The sequence below is a fragment of the Vombatus ursinus genome, unplaced genomic scaffold, assembly GCF_900497805.2.
Source record: "Vombatus ursinus unplaced genomic scaffold, bare-nosed wombat genome assembly UNPS02003292.1, whole genome shotgun sequence".
NCBI lineage: Eukaryota > Metazoa > Chordata > Mammalia > Diprotodontia > Vombatidae > Vombatus > Vombatus ursinus.
Genome location: NW_020943070.1, coordinates 11,200,480 through 11,215,758, shown reverse-complemented (window position 1 = coordinate 11,215,758; position 15,279 = coordinate 11,200,480). Strand labels below are relative to the sequence as shown.

The 15,279-nt window shown below is 42.7% G+C and overlaps 1 protein-coding gene across 1 annotated transcript in view; it reads right to left on the bottom strand.

Moving 5' to 3' along the window:
* The window catches only part of ALDH1L2 (aldehyde dehydrogenase 1 family member L2), a 51,821-nt gene that overhangs the window by 24,087 nt on the left and 12,455 nt on the right, over positions 1 to 15,279 (bottom strand). Inside the window, exons 2-7 of the mRNA XM_027874177.1 lie at positions 12,614 to 12,758; positions 8,234 to 8,468; positions 4,401 to 4,566; positions 3,859 to 3,960; positions 1,890 to 1,979; positions 572 to 706 (exon numbers count right to left, since the gene is read on the bottom strand). Of these exons, the coding sequence (XP_027729978.1) occupies positions 572 to 706; positions 1,890 to 1,979; positions 3,859 to 3,960; positions 4,401 to 4,566; positions 8,234 to 8,468; positions 12,614 to 12,758 (873 nt within the window). The remainder of the gene's footprint in view (positions 1 to 571; positions 707 to 1,889; positions 1,980 to 3,858; positions 3,961 to 4,400; positions 4,567 to 8,233; positions 8,469 to 12,613; positions 12,759 to 15,279) is intronic.

Below are 15,279 nucleotides of genomic sequence, written 5' to 3'. Positions count from 1 at the left end.
GTATGTGTGTATGTACATATTTAAAAGTTCACGGATCCCAGGTTCAGTATCCCCGCCTTAGAGAATGATTCACTCACTCAGCACCATTGCAGAAACTCATCAGCTGGTGGACTGCTATTGAAAAATGCTAAAAAATATCTACAGAGCACTAACGGGTAAACATTATGGACTGTACAATTTCCTTTCTCTTATCAACCACAGTTCTTATATTCTTTTTTTAGTCTCTGCTACTATTTCCATTACCCTGGAACATAGTAAGCACTAAATGCTCATTCGTTCCTTCATTCACTCACTCATTCACTCATTCATTCATTCATTCATGAGGATGGCAGTTGATTGTGTTTCTAACCATGTGACTTTTTATTATGTTCAGTTTCTCATTTAGAGCAGGCAGGCTGTATTACAGAGCTCATTTGAAACTTGTTCGGAATGTGCCTATAAATGGTGGTTGGGCTCCCACATTGGCCCCAAAGCTTACCTAACTTCACTTTCTTATAGAAAGTTAATGCGTTAGCCCATAAACAGAAACAAAATTTAAAAAAAAGAATCAGTTACTGTACCAAGGACTCACCATTTTCCCATCATTACCAAAAAGAACCAGCCCATTTTTGGTGACAAGACCAGGTTTCTCAGCACCTTTGATTGCCAGGGGTTCTCCAGGTGGCACAGAACCATCCAGTAATGATGAGCCATAGAACGTAACCACCTAATAGGGACATCAATAAGGACATTAGGAAATAAGCTTCTTTTTTTTTTTCTAACCAGGACCATCTTACATTGTTGGCAGGCCCAGAAAATGGTGCCAATGTTTTGGAACGTGATCTGACAATTTATGATAGAAATCACTAGAGCGAACATATCATCTGACCCAGCAATCCCACTGCTAGGATTTGATGTTGAATGGACAATAAGAAATCTCCAGTGAAGTCCTCTTCTGGCACCTTGATATGGTGTGGAAAGGACTGAGGCTCCTATAAGGCCGTGACTGCAGAGCATCAGCTCCGGTGGGCCCTACAGAGCTGAAGGGCTTTGAAGCCAGGCCTCACGATGACCTCTAATTGTTGTCCAAAGGCCAGCCTGGCTAAGTTTGGGGAAGGTCGTCAGAGTTTGGCCCTGATGGGCTGATTTCTTCACCACGACTCTCTCCTAAGCTGCAGAGGGGCTGCAACCTGCATCAATCAGTGCAGGGAGCACTCAACTCAGCACAAATGTCACATCCTTCCAAAGGCCTTTCCCAATTCCTCCCAGATATGAGTCCCCACCCCCCACTGCCGAGTATTTATTTTATACATAGCCCTTATCTACTTATCCGTGAACATGTGGAATTCCTCTTGGCATCCTGTAAGTTCCCTGAAGGCAAGGACTGTTTTAAAATTAGTATTACTAGAGCCTAGCACAGTACTGGGCACATACTAAGCATTTAATAAATTCTTGATAACTGATTAAGGTTGGGCTTTAATGGACTTTAGCCCACTAAATTTCAATATGCTCATCCGGTGTGATTCCACAATCCCCCTAACTCTCCCCCCATCCAGAAATAAGAAGTTAATGCTGTCCGAGGCTGCACTAATAGAAAGCTAGATTCCAGGGCAGGGGAGGGGATCATCCTCATTGTAATCTGCTCAGGTCACATCTTCTTTGGAGCACTGTTCAGTTTCACGTTTCAGTAAAGCCGTTGACAGGCTGAAGCATCCAAGTGTGAGTGAATACAGAGGGGAAGGGCCTTGGAACCATGACGGGAGGAAAGACCCGGGTGCATTCGGATGGAAAAGAAGAGGCAGGAAGGGGTAATAGCTAAGAGGCTACGGTCAGGAAAAGTCTGGTCTCCACCTGTAATACTTCCAACAGAGAGACAAGACGAGAAAATCAGGCACAGCCCTGGGACATACCTGGTTGTCTACTTCTGCCCAAGCTCCGGGCACTTTGTCATGACCGCGAATCCAATTGTGCAAAGCTTTTGCAGGCTGATCCCAAGAAATCTAGAAAGGTAAGATACTGAAGTTGCTTCTTCTGTGCTGGGCCATGCAGGGCAGGCACAATGACATTTCTCTTAATCTTCTATGACCTGAGAGGTTCTATACTTTAACCGTCTCATTTTACAGAGGAGGAAGTTGGGGCTCAGAGCGGGGAGGAGACTTGCTCAGGGCTACACAAGGAGTGGCAGCCCAGAATTTGAACCCAGGTCTTCTATGCTCTTTCCACTATACTGTGTTCCCTTCAATCACAGTAAATGTAATGATATATTAAGATGGCTAACTTGAAGTCTTTTCTTCAAGAAAAAGATCTTACTAAAAGTATTCTAGTGAGACTGATATATATATATATATATAATATATATATAACCACATATTCTATGTGAAATTGACATGTATATATATGTATGTATATATGTATATATATGTGTGTATATATGTATGTATGTGTATATTATATATATATATACACATATATATATTACCACATCACTGGCAAAATATCAGTTAGTTAACAAGCATTTATTAAATGCTTACTATGTGCCAGGCCCTGTGCTAAGCTCTGGGATGCAAAGAAAGGCAAAATTACAGTTTCTACCCTCAAGAAGCTTACATTCTAATTTGAGAGACAACATGTATATACCTATATAAATAAATGATTATAGAATGTAACTAGAAGGTAATCTCAGATAGAAGGGGCTGGGAAGGGGTAGGGAGAAGGGAGAGGGATGGGGAAAGTGGTCCTGCAGAACTTTTAAATGAATCTTGAAGAAAACCAGGGAAGCTAAGGTTTTTGGAGGTCAGGCATTTCAGGCATGGGGGACATCTAGTGCAAATGCAGAAAATAAGCAGGAAAATAATGCTTGCAAGATTGAAAGACCTTAAAGGGATCTTTTTTTAATGAGAGAGGGAAAAGAGAGGAGGTGGAGGAGAGATAGACAGTGAGAAAGGAGAAAAGAGAAGGGACAGAGGAGAAAGAAGAAAGAGAGAGAAGAGAGAAGGAAAGGAAGAGAGGGGAGAGAGAAAGGGGAGGAGAGAAACAGCAAGGAGGAAGGGAGAGAGAAAAGAGGGAGATAGAATAAGGGATAGAGGGAGAATGAGAAAGGAAGTAGAGCCAGGAGGGAAGGAGGAAAAGAGAGAAGGGAAGGAGGGAGGGAGAGGAGGAGGGAGACAGGGGGACAGAGGAAGAAGGAAGGAGGGAAAGAGGGAGGAAGAGAAGGATAGAGGAAAGGAAGAGGGAATCTCTACTGGGAACCAGACTCCACATGAGATGAAGAAAGCTGGCTATTGCTGCTACCGGTGCTATGCTCTCTTCCTTACTGGAAATCCCCAAAGCAGGGAAGAGCCCAAGGCCGGAGTTCAGAGAGCTACAAGGCAGGGCTTTGAGACAGACTGGCACACTGAACTCTATCTACTGGGCTGAGCCATTAAGTAGGATTTTTTTTCATCTGGGACAAAAAGGGTTAGGAGGGGAAGTAAGGAAAGGTGACGATGCACCGGCAATCTCATCATGGCAGCAGGTGTGGAGCGGGAAGGATAAACAGTCCCAGTTGAAGAACCACTTATTAAGCATCTAGTACATTCAAGGAAAGGCCTCAAAGTGGTTCTGCTGTAAAGCAGCCTGGACCAGTGGACCCACTACTCCCTGGGCCAAATCTGTTTGTCCTGGGCCAGTTGTGGTCTGAGTTTCAGGGATACTCTCAGCATGTATCGCAGAAAGAACACGGAAGTTCTGGGTTTGAATGCTGGCCCTGCTACTTCCAGGGCAAGCCAGGCTAGGTCTCAGTTTCCTCCAGTCTTCCAGGACTCGACAGAGGACGGCTCCCTAGGGTTCCTTCCACCCCTGCATCCCAAGGACTCAGATTCTATATTCAGTCGATGAGACCTTAGCATTTTCTTTTTTCTGGATGCCTTCATATGTGGCACCTTCCTTTGACTGAGGGATACGAGGAGCTTTGCCATCGGCAATGAGCTGGACAGCTTCTACCTAGAAATAAAAATAAACATCACCTTTGAACATACAGAGCAAACTGTTCTCCATCCAGAGTGCGGAATGGGTTGTTCCATTTAACTTAGGATTTTGGTTAGCTAGGGGTTGCTGTCTATGGAACAAGTTCAGAGATTTAGACGTAAATTCTACACTCGGCACAAAAACTAGACTGAAAATAATTGAAACTGTCTTTGATGATTCAGAAGGCACCTGAGGATCTTCCAAGTCATTACGAGATAAAGCAGCACTGAGGAATGAGGACTGAAGCATCCGGAGTGAAATTCTACAACTGACACCAATTTTCTGGTGCCCTCAGGAAAAGGTCCCAGTAATTTCTAAAGGCTATTCCTTAAGGCGTGCACTGGTAGAGAGAATACTCAGTGGTGTAAGTGTAGATCTTTGAAGTAAATTCGCCTTGACGGCAAAAACAGACTTACCATGGCCTTGATTCCTTCTGGGAAAAGAAACCTATTATAAAGGGCATCCACCGTGTCATTGGGCTCCACATCACATTCCCTTTGAAGGAGAAGGGGCCCCGTGTCCAGACCATCATCAGCCCAGAAGATGGAAAAACCAGCTTTCTTATCTCCCAGAATTAAAGTCCTGCCAAAACAATTATTTCCACTTAAAAATAAAGCCCTCGGATGGATAAGTTATACAATAACTAGAAATTGTAATAGGTTCAAGAATAATTGCCATCAGAAATTCCTATCAACAGTGAGGAGACAGAGCCGTTCGGATCTCATAAGAACCAGTTATTGCACGTATGCTTTTTCTCCGTAGCTTGTAATCTTTTCTTATTTCAGCAAAGTCTCCCTTGCAATTTCATGGTGGTTGTTGTTCATTCAGTCTGTTCAGTTATATTTGACTCTTTGTGACCCCTTTTGAGTTTTCCTAGCAAAGATATTGGACTGGTTTGCCATTTCCTTCTCCAGCTCATTTTATAGTTGAGGCACTGAGGCATGCAGGGTTAAGTGACTTGCCCAGGGTCACACAAATAACATCTGAGGCCAAATGTGAACTTAGGAAGATGATTTTCCCATTCCCAGCCCAGGGCTCTATACACTATGGTGTCACCTAGCGGCCCTTTTTTATAGTAGTCCTATATTATCTTTACAGGAAGTTCACATCTGAAACATTTATCATTAATATTTACTCTCAGTACTTGTCTCCTAATTCTCTCAGCTTCCTGCTGTAGGATCAGTTTGTTGTTGGTTTTCCCCCCTAAGGCGTTAAATGCTTACTATATTAAACACAATGGGAAATTCAGCAATAATCAGACAATAAAATTGGGAATACCCAGTACAGTGTGAAAGGGAAAACAGGTATTTACTTTAGGCTGAATAATACAGGCATCCCCCCAAAATCCGCTTGGGATTCTGAACTGAAACATTATTATGGGATTCTGAATGTGGAATGGCTACTTGATATGTATCTTTGGTATTTAAAGGACCTGAGATTTCGAAGGTGTAGACTCCTGGCCATTGATGTGATCCCAAGCTCCCTCCTGGCCCTGTTCTCTTCGCATTCCTTTGGTGATGTTCTGTGCTCATGGACGGACTCAACGACCTCTCTGCCCATTACTCTCCTCCCTCTGGGCACTACCCAGCTCCACTCTCTCTTGAACTTCAGTCCCATTACCAACTGTCCATTGGACTCTTTGACCTGGATGTCCCCAAGGCATCTTAAACTCAACCTGCTCAAGACAGAACTCATTATCTTTCCCCCAAATGCTCCTCTATTTTGAACTTCCCAATTTCGGTCATGGGCACTGACATCCTGACAATCAACCAGAAAGCATTTATTAAGCGCTTATGACGTTCCATACAAAGACAAAAAGGACAGTCTAATCTAGTCGGACAATACAACATATAGCCACTAGGTGGTGCCATAGTGCACAGAGTGCTGGGCTTGGAATTAAGACTTGATCTTCATGAGTTCAACTCCAGCCTCAGACATGTACTAGCTATGTGACCCTGGGCAAATTACTTCACTGTTTGCCTCAGTTTCCTCATCTGTAAAATGAGCTGGAGAAGGCAATAGCAAACCACTCTAGTATCTTTGCCAAGAAAACCCCAAGTGGGGTCACAAAGAGTTGACGTGACTGAAATGACCAAATAACAACACACAAGATAAGTGATTTGAGGGGGAAGGCAATTCTAGCTGGGGTGGGAGGTGGGTAAGGAAAAGCCTAATGGTAGAAGGTGGCACTTGAGTTATGCCTTTAAGGAAATTAGCAATCTGAAGACGTAGAGGTGAGGAAGAACTACATTCTAGGCATCAGGGCCAGCTTGTGGAGGGCCATTGCCAAGCAGAAGATCTGCCATTTGGTTCTAGAGGAGGAGGCAGTCAACAGAATGCCCAGTCTCATGGGAAAGAGCTTTCTTGAGCAGCGCAAGAGTAGACCTCGCTGGGCTGTGAGGAAATCGTGTTGGTGGGTGTGTGTGTGTGTGTGTGTGCGTGTGTGTGTGTGACATCACCCGCCTTCACCTCCTTGGATTCATCCTCAACTCCACCTTCTCCTTCACTCCAAGTCTCCCTGCAGAACCTCCCTTGCATTCATACCCTTCTCTTTACCCACACAGCCACCACCCTAGTCCGGCCCTTCTCAATTCTACTACAATAGCCTCTTAAATGGTCTCCCTTTCCTTCCTTCCTTCAATTTGTCCTCCACACAGCCGCCACAGTGATCTTCTGAAAGCACAGGCCTGACCACGTCACTCCAGTGACTCCCTATTACCTCGAGGATCAAACCAAATTCCTTTGTTTGGCATTTAAAGCCCTTCACTCCCTGGTACCAACCTTCCTTTGGAGGCTTACTAGAGATTACTCCACTTCACATACTCTACAGTTCAGCCCAACTGACTTTTATGCTGCTCCTCAATAGGACATTCCAACCTCTAATTCCCACCTCCATACCTTTGCAGAGACAGTCCTTGATGCCTGGAATGCGTTCCCTCATCACCTCTGCCTCATAAAACCCCCAGTTTCCTTCAAAGCTCAGCTGAAACGCCACCATGTTGCCAGGAATGATTGATGCTCGTTTTTGCTGAACTGCTTTTTTTTTTCTTCCATTTTTCTTATCTTTGGTACAAGGGGAAGCTCACTAAGTAGGGGAGTGGCATATACAATTTGATATTAAAATAAAAAGGTAGCAATAAGATGTTTTTAAAAAAATCATCTTACGATTTAGAACCAGAAGAGCTTTACATGCAGGCAGGCATTCATTCATTTATTTGTTTGCTTGTTTTTGTTGTTGTTGTTGTTGTTTTTATTTATTTTATTTATTTATTTATTTATTTATTTATTTTATTTATTTATTTTTTTGATGAGTTAATGTTATGTGATGAGTATTTTGATGAGTTATGTTAAGTGTGTTGCCCTGAGTCACACAGCTAGTAAGTGTCAAGTGTCTGAGGTTGGATCTGAACTCAGGTCCTCCTGACTCCAGGGCCAGTGCTCTATCCACTGTGCCACCTCGCTGCCCCTCATTCATTTATCTGTATAACAAGTATACATTGAGTGTCTACTAATTGCAGGCCATTTCACCGAGTTAGCCAAAAAATGATCCTCAAGACCGGATTTACTCATTTGTTTTCAAAGCAGTAACATTAGCAGAATGCTCAAATAACGGGAAGAAACAAAGTCACAGGATAAAACTGGAAACAGGATGAAATAATTTTCTCACGTTTAAATCTTAGAAATTGGTGGAGGGAGGCAGAGCCCGCGGTTTTATGTTTGTTTGTTTTTTAACCAATGCATGGACAATAGGGGACAGCAGAGAGTATTACAGGCCCACGGACATACAGGTAAGGCGGGTATTGGTCCCAGAGAAACACCCAGGGACAGTTAGGTGGCACAGTAGATAAAGTACCAGCCCTTGAGTCAGGAGGACCTGAGTTCAAATCTAGCCTCAGACACTTGACACTCACTAGCTGTGTGACTCTGGGCAAGTCACTTAACCCCAATTGCCTCAACAACAACAACAAAAAAAAAGAGAGAGAGAGAGAGAGAGACAGATAAATAGCCATCCTAACAACAGGCAAAGTAAATGAGAAGTTTTCTACAGTTACTTCTGGCTGCATAACTACTCCTCCAGGGCGATGCTAGATTGCAAGCTTTCCCTTGTCAAAGAACGGCTAAGTTCTCAGGAGAGAAGAGCTGGAGCCATGACCCGGGGACTCGCTGATACAGCCCAGTCTCCCACTGTCCAGGTTAAGAGCAGACAGATGGCCGGGGCCATCTTTTCTGTCTTCAATAGACATCTCACCAGTTGATAGCGGAAGCTCCTCGGTGACGGGGAAGGATAGACGGGTGATAAATAATAGAGCCATGCTTCGGGCAATCGATAACGTCCATGGGGATAAACTGGGTGCAGAAGGGAAGGACGTTCAGTTCGGCTCCCACGGATCTGTAGGCTTCGACGACCTCTTCGATGGCCTTGTCTTTGGTTCTCCATCTGGGAAACTTGAACACCGGGATGCCGTCTTTCTCTGCAGCCAAAGCTGTGCCGGGGTGGGGGAAAGAAGCAAGATGTTTAAAGAAATGTGGCTCATGGAAATGTAAAACACAGTTGTATAAGAATGTATAATACCCAAATGACTCATAGAATAAGAAAACGAAAAATAAAGCACAGTCAGGAAATGATGTTACCAAAATAGTTTAGATCTTGGCCAAAGTTTGACCCATTCTATTATAATTCAGTGGTAAATATCACCTGGTTTCCATATTGATTTTTTCACATTTTATATAGCTATATAAATCATAAGGGATTTTGCTTATAACAGGAAAGGCATTAAGGCATGAAGGAAATGACAAATTAACTTTATTGTTATATTGATTAGATTATGGCTATAGGGTATAAACAAACCATGGTATTTCAGAGTTGGAAAACGAATGTAGAAGTCATTTGGGGAGAGGGTGGGTGATGGTCCAGACCTAGGATTTCATCAGTGGAATGATGGAATTTTTCCAACCATCCACCATCAACGGGGAAGGCCCAGTGTGGAAAGTCTTTCCACAGATGCAGGTCAGCATGATGTCACTAAGGGCACTGACAGGTTGAGGGACTTGACCCTGGTCAGATGGCTAGTTTGTGTCAGAGGAAAACGTGGTCTTCCCAACTCCAAGGCCAGCTCTCTCTATCTACAGAGGCACCACACTGCTTCGCAAGCACAGTGTTTATTCAACACAGTCTACAAAGGATGAAGGTCAGACCATCCTAAGTATTCAGAATAGGAGAGAATGTCCCTTAAGTCCAACCCCATCATTTTACAGATGAGAAAATGAAGCGCAGACGATTGCAATGACTGGCCCAAGATGGCAATGGGAAGAGAGGTGGCAAGGCCGGGATTTGTACCTAAGCTCTCTAGGACTGCATGTCCAGGGCTCTTCCCATAGCACACCCTGACTACAAAGCACAGATTAAGTGATTTAGGCCAGGAAGGACTGATGTCAAAAGCAAGGGTTAAACTCAGATCTCTGATCTCCAGGCTCTTTTTGCCCTTGGTTGGTCTGTGCTTCTTTGCTGGATGATTAATGGTGTGGACATTACAAAGTAAGTACAAGAAGCAATGAACTTAAACATTAACCACCTGTCAAGTTGGCAAATGATAGCTGGATTAAATGAATATTTATGCTTGGTTGCTCCTTAATCAAAGTTATTTAATAATAAGTACTGAAAGAACAGATTGAATTTCTAGAAGCAATGAATGAATTAGAATTGTTATGCCCTTTTTAACTATTAAGATTAAACCTACTTTGGCAGAGTAATTGCAGAACCCAAATGATAATTGGATTTTAAAGTCCTTTAAAAAAAAAAAAGGCCAGTGTGGTGGTGCGTCCCTTAATTCCTATTACTGAGGGAGGCTAAGGCTGGTGGATCAATTGAGCTTGGGAGCTCTCAGCTGCATCTGGGTTAAGGCCTTGGGTGTCTGTACTAAGTGCCCCACACTGGTGGGCACCTTGAGGGTGGAAGACTACCAGGTTTCCTAAGGAGAAGTTAACTGAACCAAGTCAGCAAAATGAGCAGGTTAAATCTTCCATGTTAATCAGTATTGGCATTGGAACCGTGAGTGGCCACATGAGTGGTCCAGCCCGGGTGAGACAGGAATATTCAGTCTCAAAAATAAATAAAGATTTGTTATTGATGTTCAGTTGTTCAAGTTGTGTCCAACTCTTCATGACTCCATGGACCATAGCAAGGAGTGCCCTTCTATCCTTCCCCATCTGTCAAGGTCTGTCAAAGCTCTCTCTAAACTCTGTCCATTGCTTCCATGACACCATCTACCCATGTCATCCTCTGCTGTCCCCTTTTCCTTTTGCATTCAACCTTTCCCAACCTCAGGGTTTTTTCCAATGAGTCCTGTCTTCTCATTATGTGGGTAAAGTATTTAAGTTTCAGCTTCAGTATTTGACCTTCCAGTGAATAGCCTGCATTAATTTCTTTAAATATTGACTCATTTGACCTTCTTGTTGTCCACGGATTTTACCTGTCACCATACAGCACAAGTTTTTCAGCACTTTCACTTAGTATTCATGCTAGAATTAAATTAACTTCAGCATTAAATTTATTGCATAACTTTTTTTTTTACTTTAAAAAAGGAAAAGGAATCATAAGTTCATTTAGCACCAAGATAAATAAAGGGTAATTGGTCTATGATGGGAAGATACAAGGCCTGGCTCCAGTGGTTAAAGGGGCATGTCTACATGCACCCATGGCTTGACTCGTGCTTTTTAGGAGGCACACAAAGATGTAACTCGATGGGGACAGGAAGAACAGACTTGTTTCTGAGGCTCTCGTGACACTGGAGCATTGCTCTGCTTGGAGATGCCTCAGACCAAAATGGAAGTTCCTTCTTCATCCCCTCTAGTTATATTTTTATAGGCCCTCAAATGCCTATATACGAACATGAATACTGACTTGCCTTAAAAAAATCCAGTAGTACACTTTTGAAGGTAAGTCAAGTTTTCTTCCAAGGGAAAAAGTAGGCAAGCATCATCGTACGTGAGTTGTTTAGGTAGGTACAGAAGGAAACCCATCCACACCTTCCCATCTTGCATGATTTTCTTCCACATTTTACATAAGTTCTTTGTAAATAATCCACCTGATGAACTGAAGGCTCTGGCTAGCTGTCTATCATCCGTCATTCTTGCTCCACGACCAGCTTTTGTGATCGTACTCGTCCTTCAAAGTTTCTTCTCTGTCACAGTCATCTTTGGTGATGTGTTGAACCATGTATCTTCCCACTGCCCCTTGGGTCCCTTGACAGTTTGACTCTTTGGAGATCAGAGCATTCCACAGTTCTCCAGCATCCAGCACTGCTATCTGGAGGGACCCGTAATCCAGTGGGCAGTGCCTTGCCTGGAAAAGATCTCAAGCCGTCCATACCTCCTCACCCCTGTGAGAGTCTTCTCCATGCCTCTGTCATGAATCTGCTAGCGAAGATCGACTCATCATGCTGGAGGCTGCCCTCTGGTTTGTTTGTTTTATATTACGTGGGCTATTCACATTCTGTTATATGGTCTCCTTTTCTGATGTCTTTCATTCCATTTTGAATGCCGACATTGACTCACACCAGGCCAGCACCTTTCTGCTGCCTCTTGATTCATCTGGAATCCCATTTAGCCACCAACCAACACCGGCATTAAAAAAGAATACTCCAAGAACCAGATATTTGTTCACTTGGTTTGGATGACCTCACTAAGCTTTTTATAGACTTTCTTTTTTATTTTATGTTAAAGCCCAACTCAAACAGCCCCTCCTTTGGAAAACCTTTCCTGTTCCTACCACAATGAGGTAAACAGCAGAGTAAATCCTTAGACCAGGAGGGTGCTGGCATTCCTCAGGAAACTAGCCTGTCTTCCATTCTGAGACTGTCTATAGGTACCGCATAAAAATAGAAGCTTGAATTTCAGCACTGGTCTTTAGATTAACCCATTACATTGCAATGACAGAACTGTGAGAGTTAGAAGGAAGGAGAACAAGAGAGTCAAGGAGGACTTCTCCATGGCATAGCAGGGAGACTCTGGGAGGGGAGGAAATACCTAGATGGGTTCCTCTGGGTGTCTGTGTTACTGGGTAAGTTGTTCGCTGGCCTGGGATCCCTGAGGTGGTGGGTACAGAAGGCACGTAAAAGACGTGACAGCAGCATTCTGGACAACACCTCTGAAGACTTTCCTGTTCCTTCAGGTCTGTCTGTCATCATGGTCCCTGACAGTTTCCCTCCTTGGTCTTCACAAAGCACTTGGCTTACATCCTTCTGTATCCTTACATATTCCTTTATAATGTATTTATTTGATACTAAATATATATTACATTTTGCTACATATTTTATTACAGTTATTTGTGCATTTCCCACATCTGTCCACTTGGATATAAGTTCCCTGAAGTCAGGGCAAAAGTTTCATTTGAACTTTGTATTTCTGTTCAGTGAGTGGATGAGATGACTTCTGAGGGCACTTACAACTCTCTAGCTGTGTGCTCCTTTAGAACCTAACAGAGTGCTCTGCATACAGCAGGTGCCAAATAAATGTTTACTGAATTACAATAAAAAATGACTTTCAATTGGTCATAGTTGGCATGAAATAACTATAGCGAAAAAACTATCTCCTTTAGAAAAGTAAATTAATTACTCCAAGGTACACTTACCTAATGGATCAGCTTTTCCATCCTTGTCTGGAACTGTGAACACTCCAACTACCCGATGGCCTTCTTTCCGGAGGTTATGATAGACTTCTTGCCCAAAGAGACTCTGGCCTATAAGTGCCAACTTCAGCTTGTTTTTGTAATAAACCTGGGAAATAATTATGTTATGATGTTTTAGAATTAATAGAGGGAAATTACAAGTTCTTTGCCACAAAAATAATTTTATAGATATAATAGGTCCATAAGACAAAAATAATCTACTTTTGTTATTTTTAATAGCACTTTACAGCTTAAAAAGCATTTTCTGTGAGGTAGGATCAGTATTATCTCCTTTTTCTTTTTTTCTTTTTCTTTTTTTTTTTTTTTGGCTAGGCAATGGGGTTAAATGACTTGCCCAGGGTCACACAGCTAGCATTATGTGTCTGAGGTTGGATTTGAACTCAGGTCCTCCTGAATCCAGGGCCGGTGCTTTATGCACTACACCATCTAGCTGTCCCTCCTTTTTCCACATAAAGAAGCTGAGCCTCAGAGCTGTTAAATTACTAGCCCACAGTCACACCGGCCCTGGAGGCAGGAGGACCCAGTTCAAATCCGGCCTCAGACACATAATAATACTTCCTAGCTGTGTGACTCTGGGCAAGTCACTTAATTCCAATTGCCTCACTAAAAAAACAAAAAACAAAAAAACAAACAAACAAACAGAAAACCCCTGCATGTGTGTTATCTTATCTGATCGTTACAACAACCCTGTGGCACGTGCTATTATTATGCCCATTTTACAGATGAGAAAACTATCAGAGTTTTAGATATAAGTAACTTCCTCAGGATCACACAGTTAGTGTATGAGGCAGTAGTGAAAGGTACAATCCCTAAGGCCACTATCTAAAGTTTGCTGGTCTGGTTTCAAAGCCTAGGAGCTGGTGCCCTGGGAAGTTGATTGGGAACATTTAGGTTGACGACTTAGGACCGGATCCTTCACATATTCACTGTGCACAGGGCACTGTCATAGACATTAAGGAGAGAGAAAAAAGAAATAAAATGTTCCTTGTCCTCAAGAATCTTTCAATCTAGCAAGTGCGATAAAAAATATGTATGTAGCTATTTATGGTGTAAGTATACAGGATAAGCCCAGATAGAGAGAAACAATTTAAAGATTTAAGAAAGGAAAGGGGGGAGGGTAAGGGGCTGTTAGGGGAAGGAAATCGGTGAAAGCACCATTGAAATAGCCAGAGTTAAGACTGAAAGAAATAGCAGATTTTAACCAGCAGAAATATAGGGGGAGGTCCTTACAGGCATGGAGGGTGGTCCAAGTAAAAGTATGCAGGTTGGAGAAGGAGGATTCAGAGTGGGGATCAGTGAACTGTCCAAGTTTTGACTGAAATGATGCTCACTGAGGCTGAGAATGTAGGGCTGAGTCATCCCAGGTCAGCACCATGGTCAAGGACAACAGGAAGGCTGAGAACCGGGAGCTGTCTCCATTGCTGCAAGACAGAGTGCCTTCTCACCTGTAGCTGGCTCCCCCTCTATGGCTGTATATGGGGATGGAGGTGGATGGAGAATTAAATGAGGAAGGATAACTTCCCCGATGGTAGTCACAGAATTACTGTTATCCTAGCTTTGCAGAAATTTTCCTTGTTTTTGGTAGGTGATACACTCCAAGTGAGTCTGGAGTTCAGAGAGGGAATGTCTGTTGGTGAGACCCCTTGGAGGCTTCACCATATGTTTCCCTCAGATGCTGCTCCCCTGAGAAAGTGACCAGGTCCCCTTCCCTCACATGTTCCCTGGAGGTCTTGTGCTTCATGGCAGTGGCAAATCTTTCTAGTAGCTTGGGGTGGGTATGTGGGGGTAGTGGTATTAGGTTGCCAATATTAGGGGAGTCTGATTTTTTTAAGCTTTCCTGAAAAACACACAGTACCTGTCTGAGACTCTGCCCATCGACCTGGGAGTTTAAGAATGCCAGATGTAATAATATAGTGGGCATTCAATGCTAGCCTAAAGATTTAATATTTCTTTTGGAGTTAGTGGGGGTGGGGTAGGGCGGGGAATATACTTAAAGGTTTTAAGCAAGAGATGAGATCAAACCTAATTATCGAGGTCACTCTGTTGGTGATGTGAAGAATGCATTAGAGAAGGAAGAGATGAAGGCAAGAAGACCAGTTATATATAATAATTGTATATATGCATAATATTCATATATTACATATTATTATACATATATGCTAAATAGTTACATATACAACCACATATACATAGAAAACCCAAAAATCATTTATATTTAAAATATGGTTTTGTGTTTAATGGAATATTATTAGTTCCACCAACTGTTCCAAGAAGCCATTATAAAAGTATTTAATAATACTTTAAAATACTTAATGAAGCCAAATAGTGAAAGGCTGTGCTTATCTTTTCCCTTACTCTGAACTTTTCCAGGCTCTCAATTCATTTCTGTGAAGACAGAGAAATCACTTCTTGGAGTAACACAGGTACCTTTCTAAAGCAGCACAGGCTTATTTCTATAAAGTTGCTAATTGATGCCTCCCCAAGGTAATAATGAAAGGAGGGTTTGAATTTAAAGGGCCTTTTCTCCCAAGTCCTATTGAACAAGCAAAGCTCCTGTTATCTACTTGTTCAGGGCTTGAAAGAAGAGTGATGTCTGTGTGCATATTCTC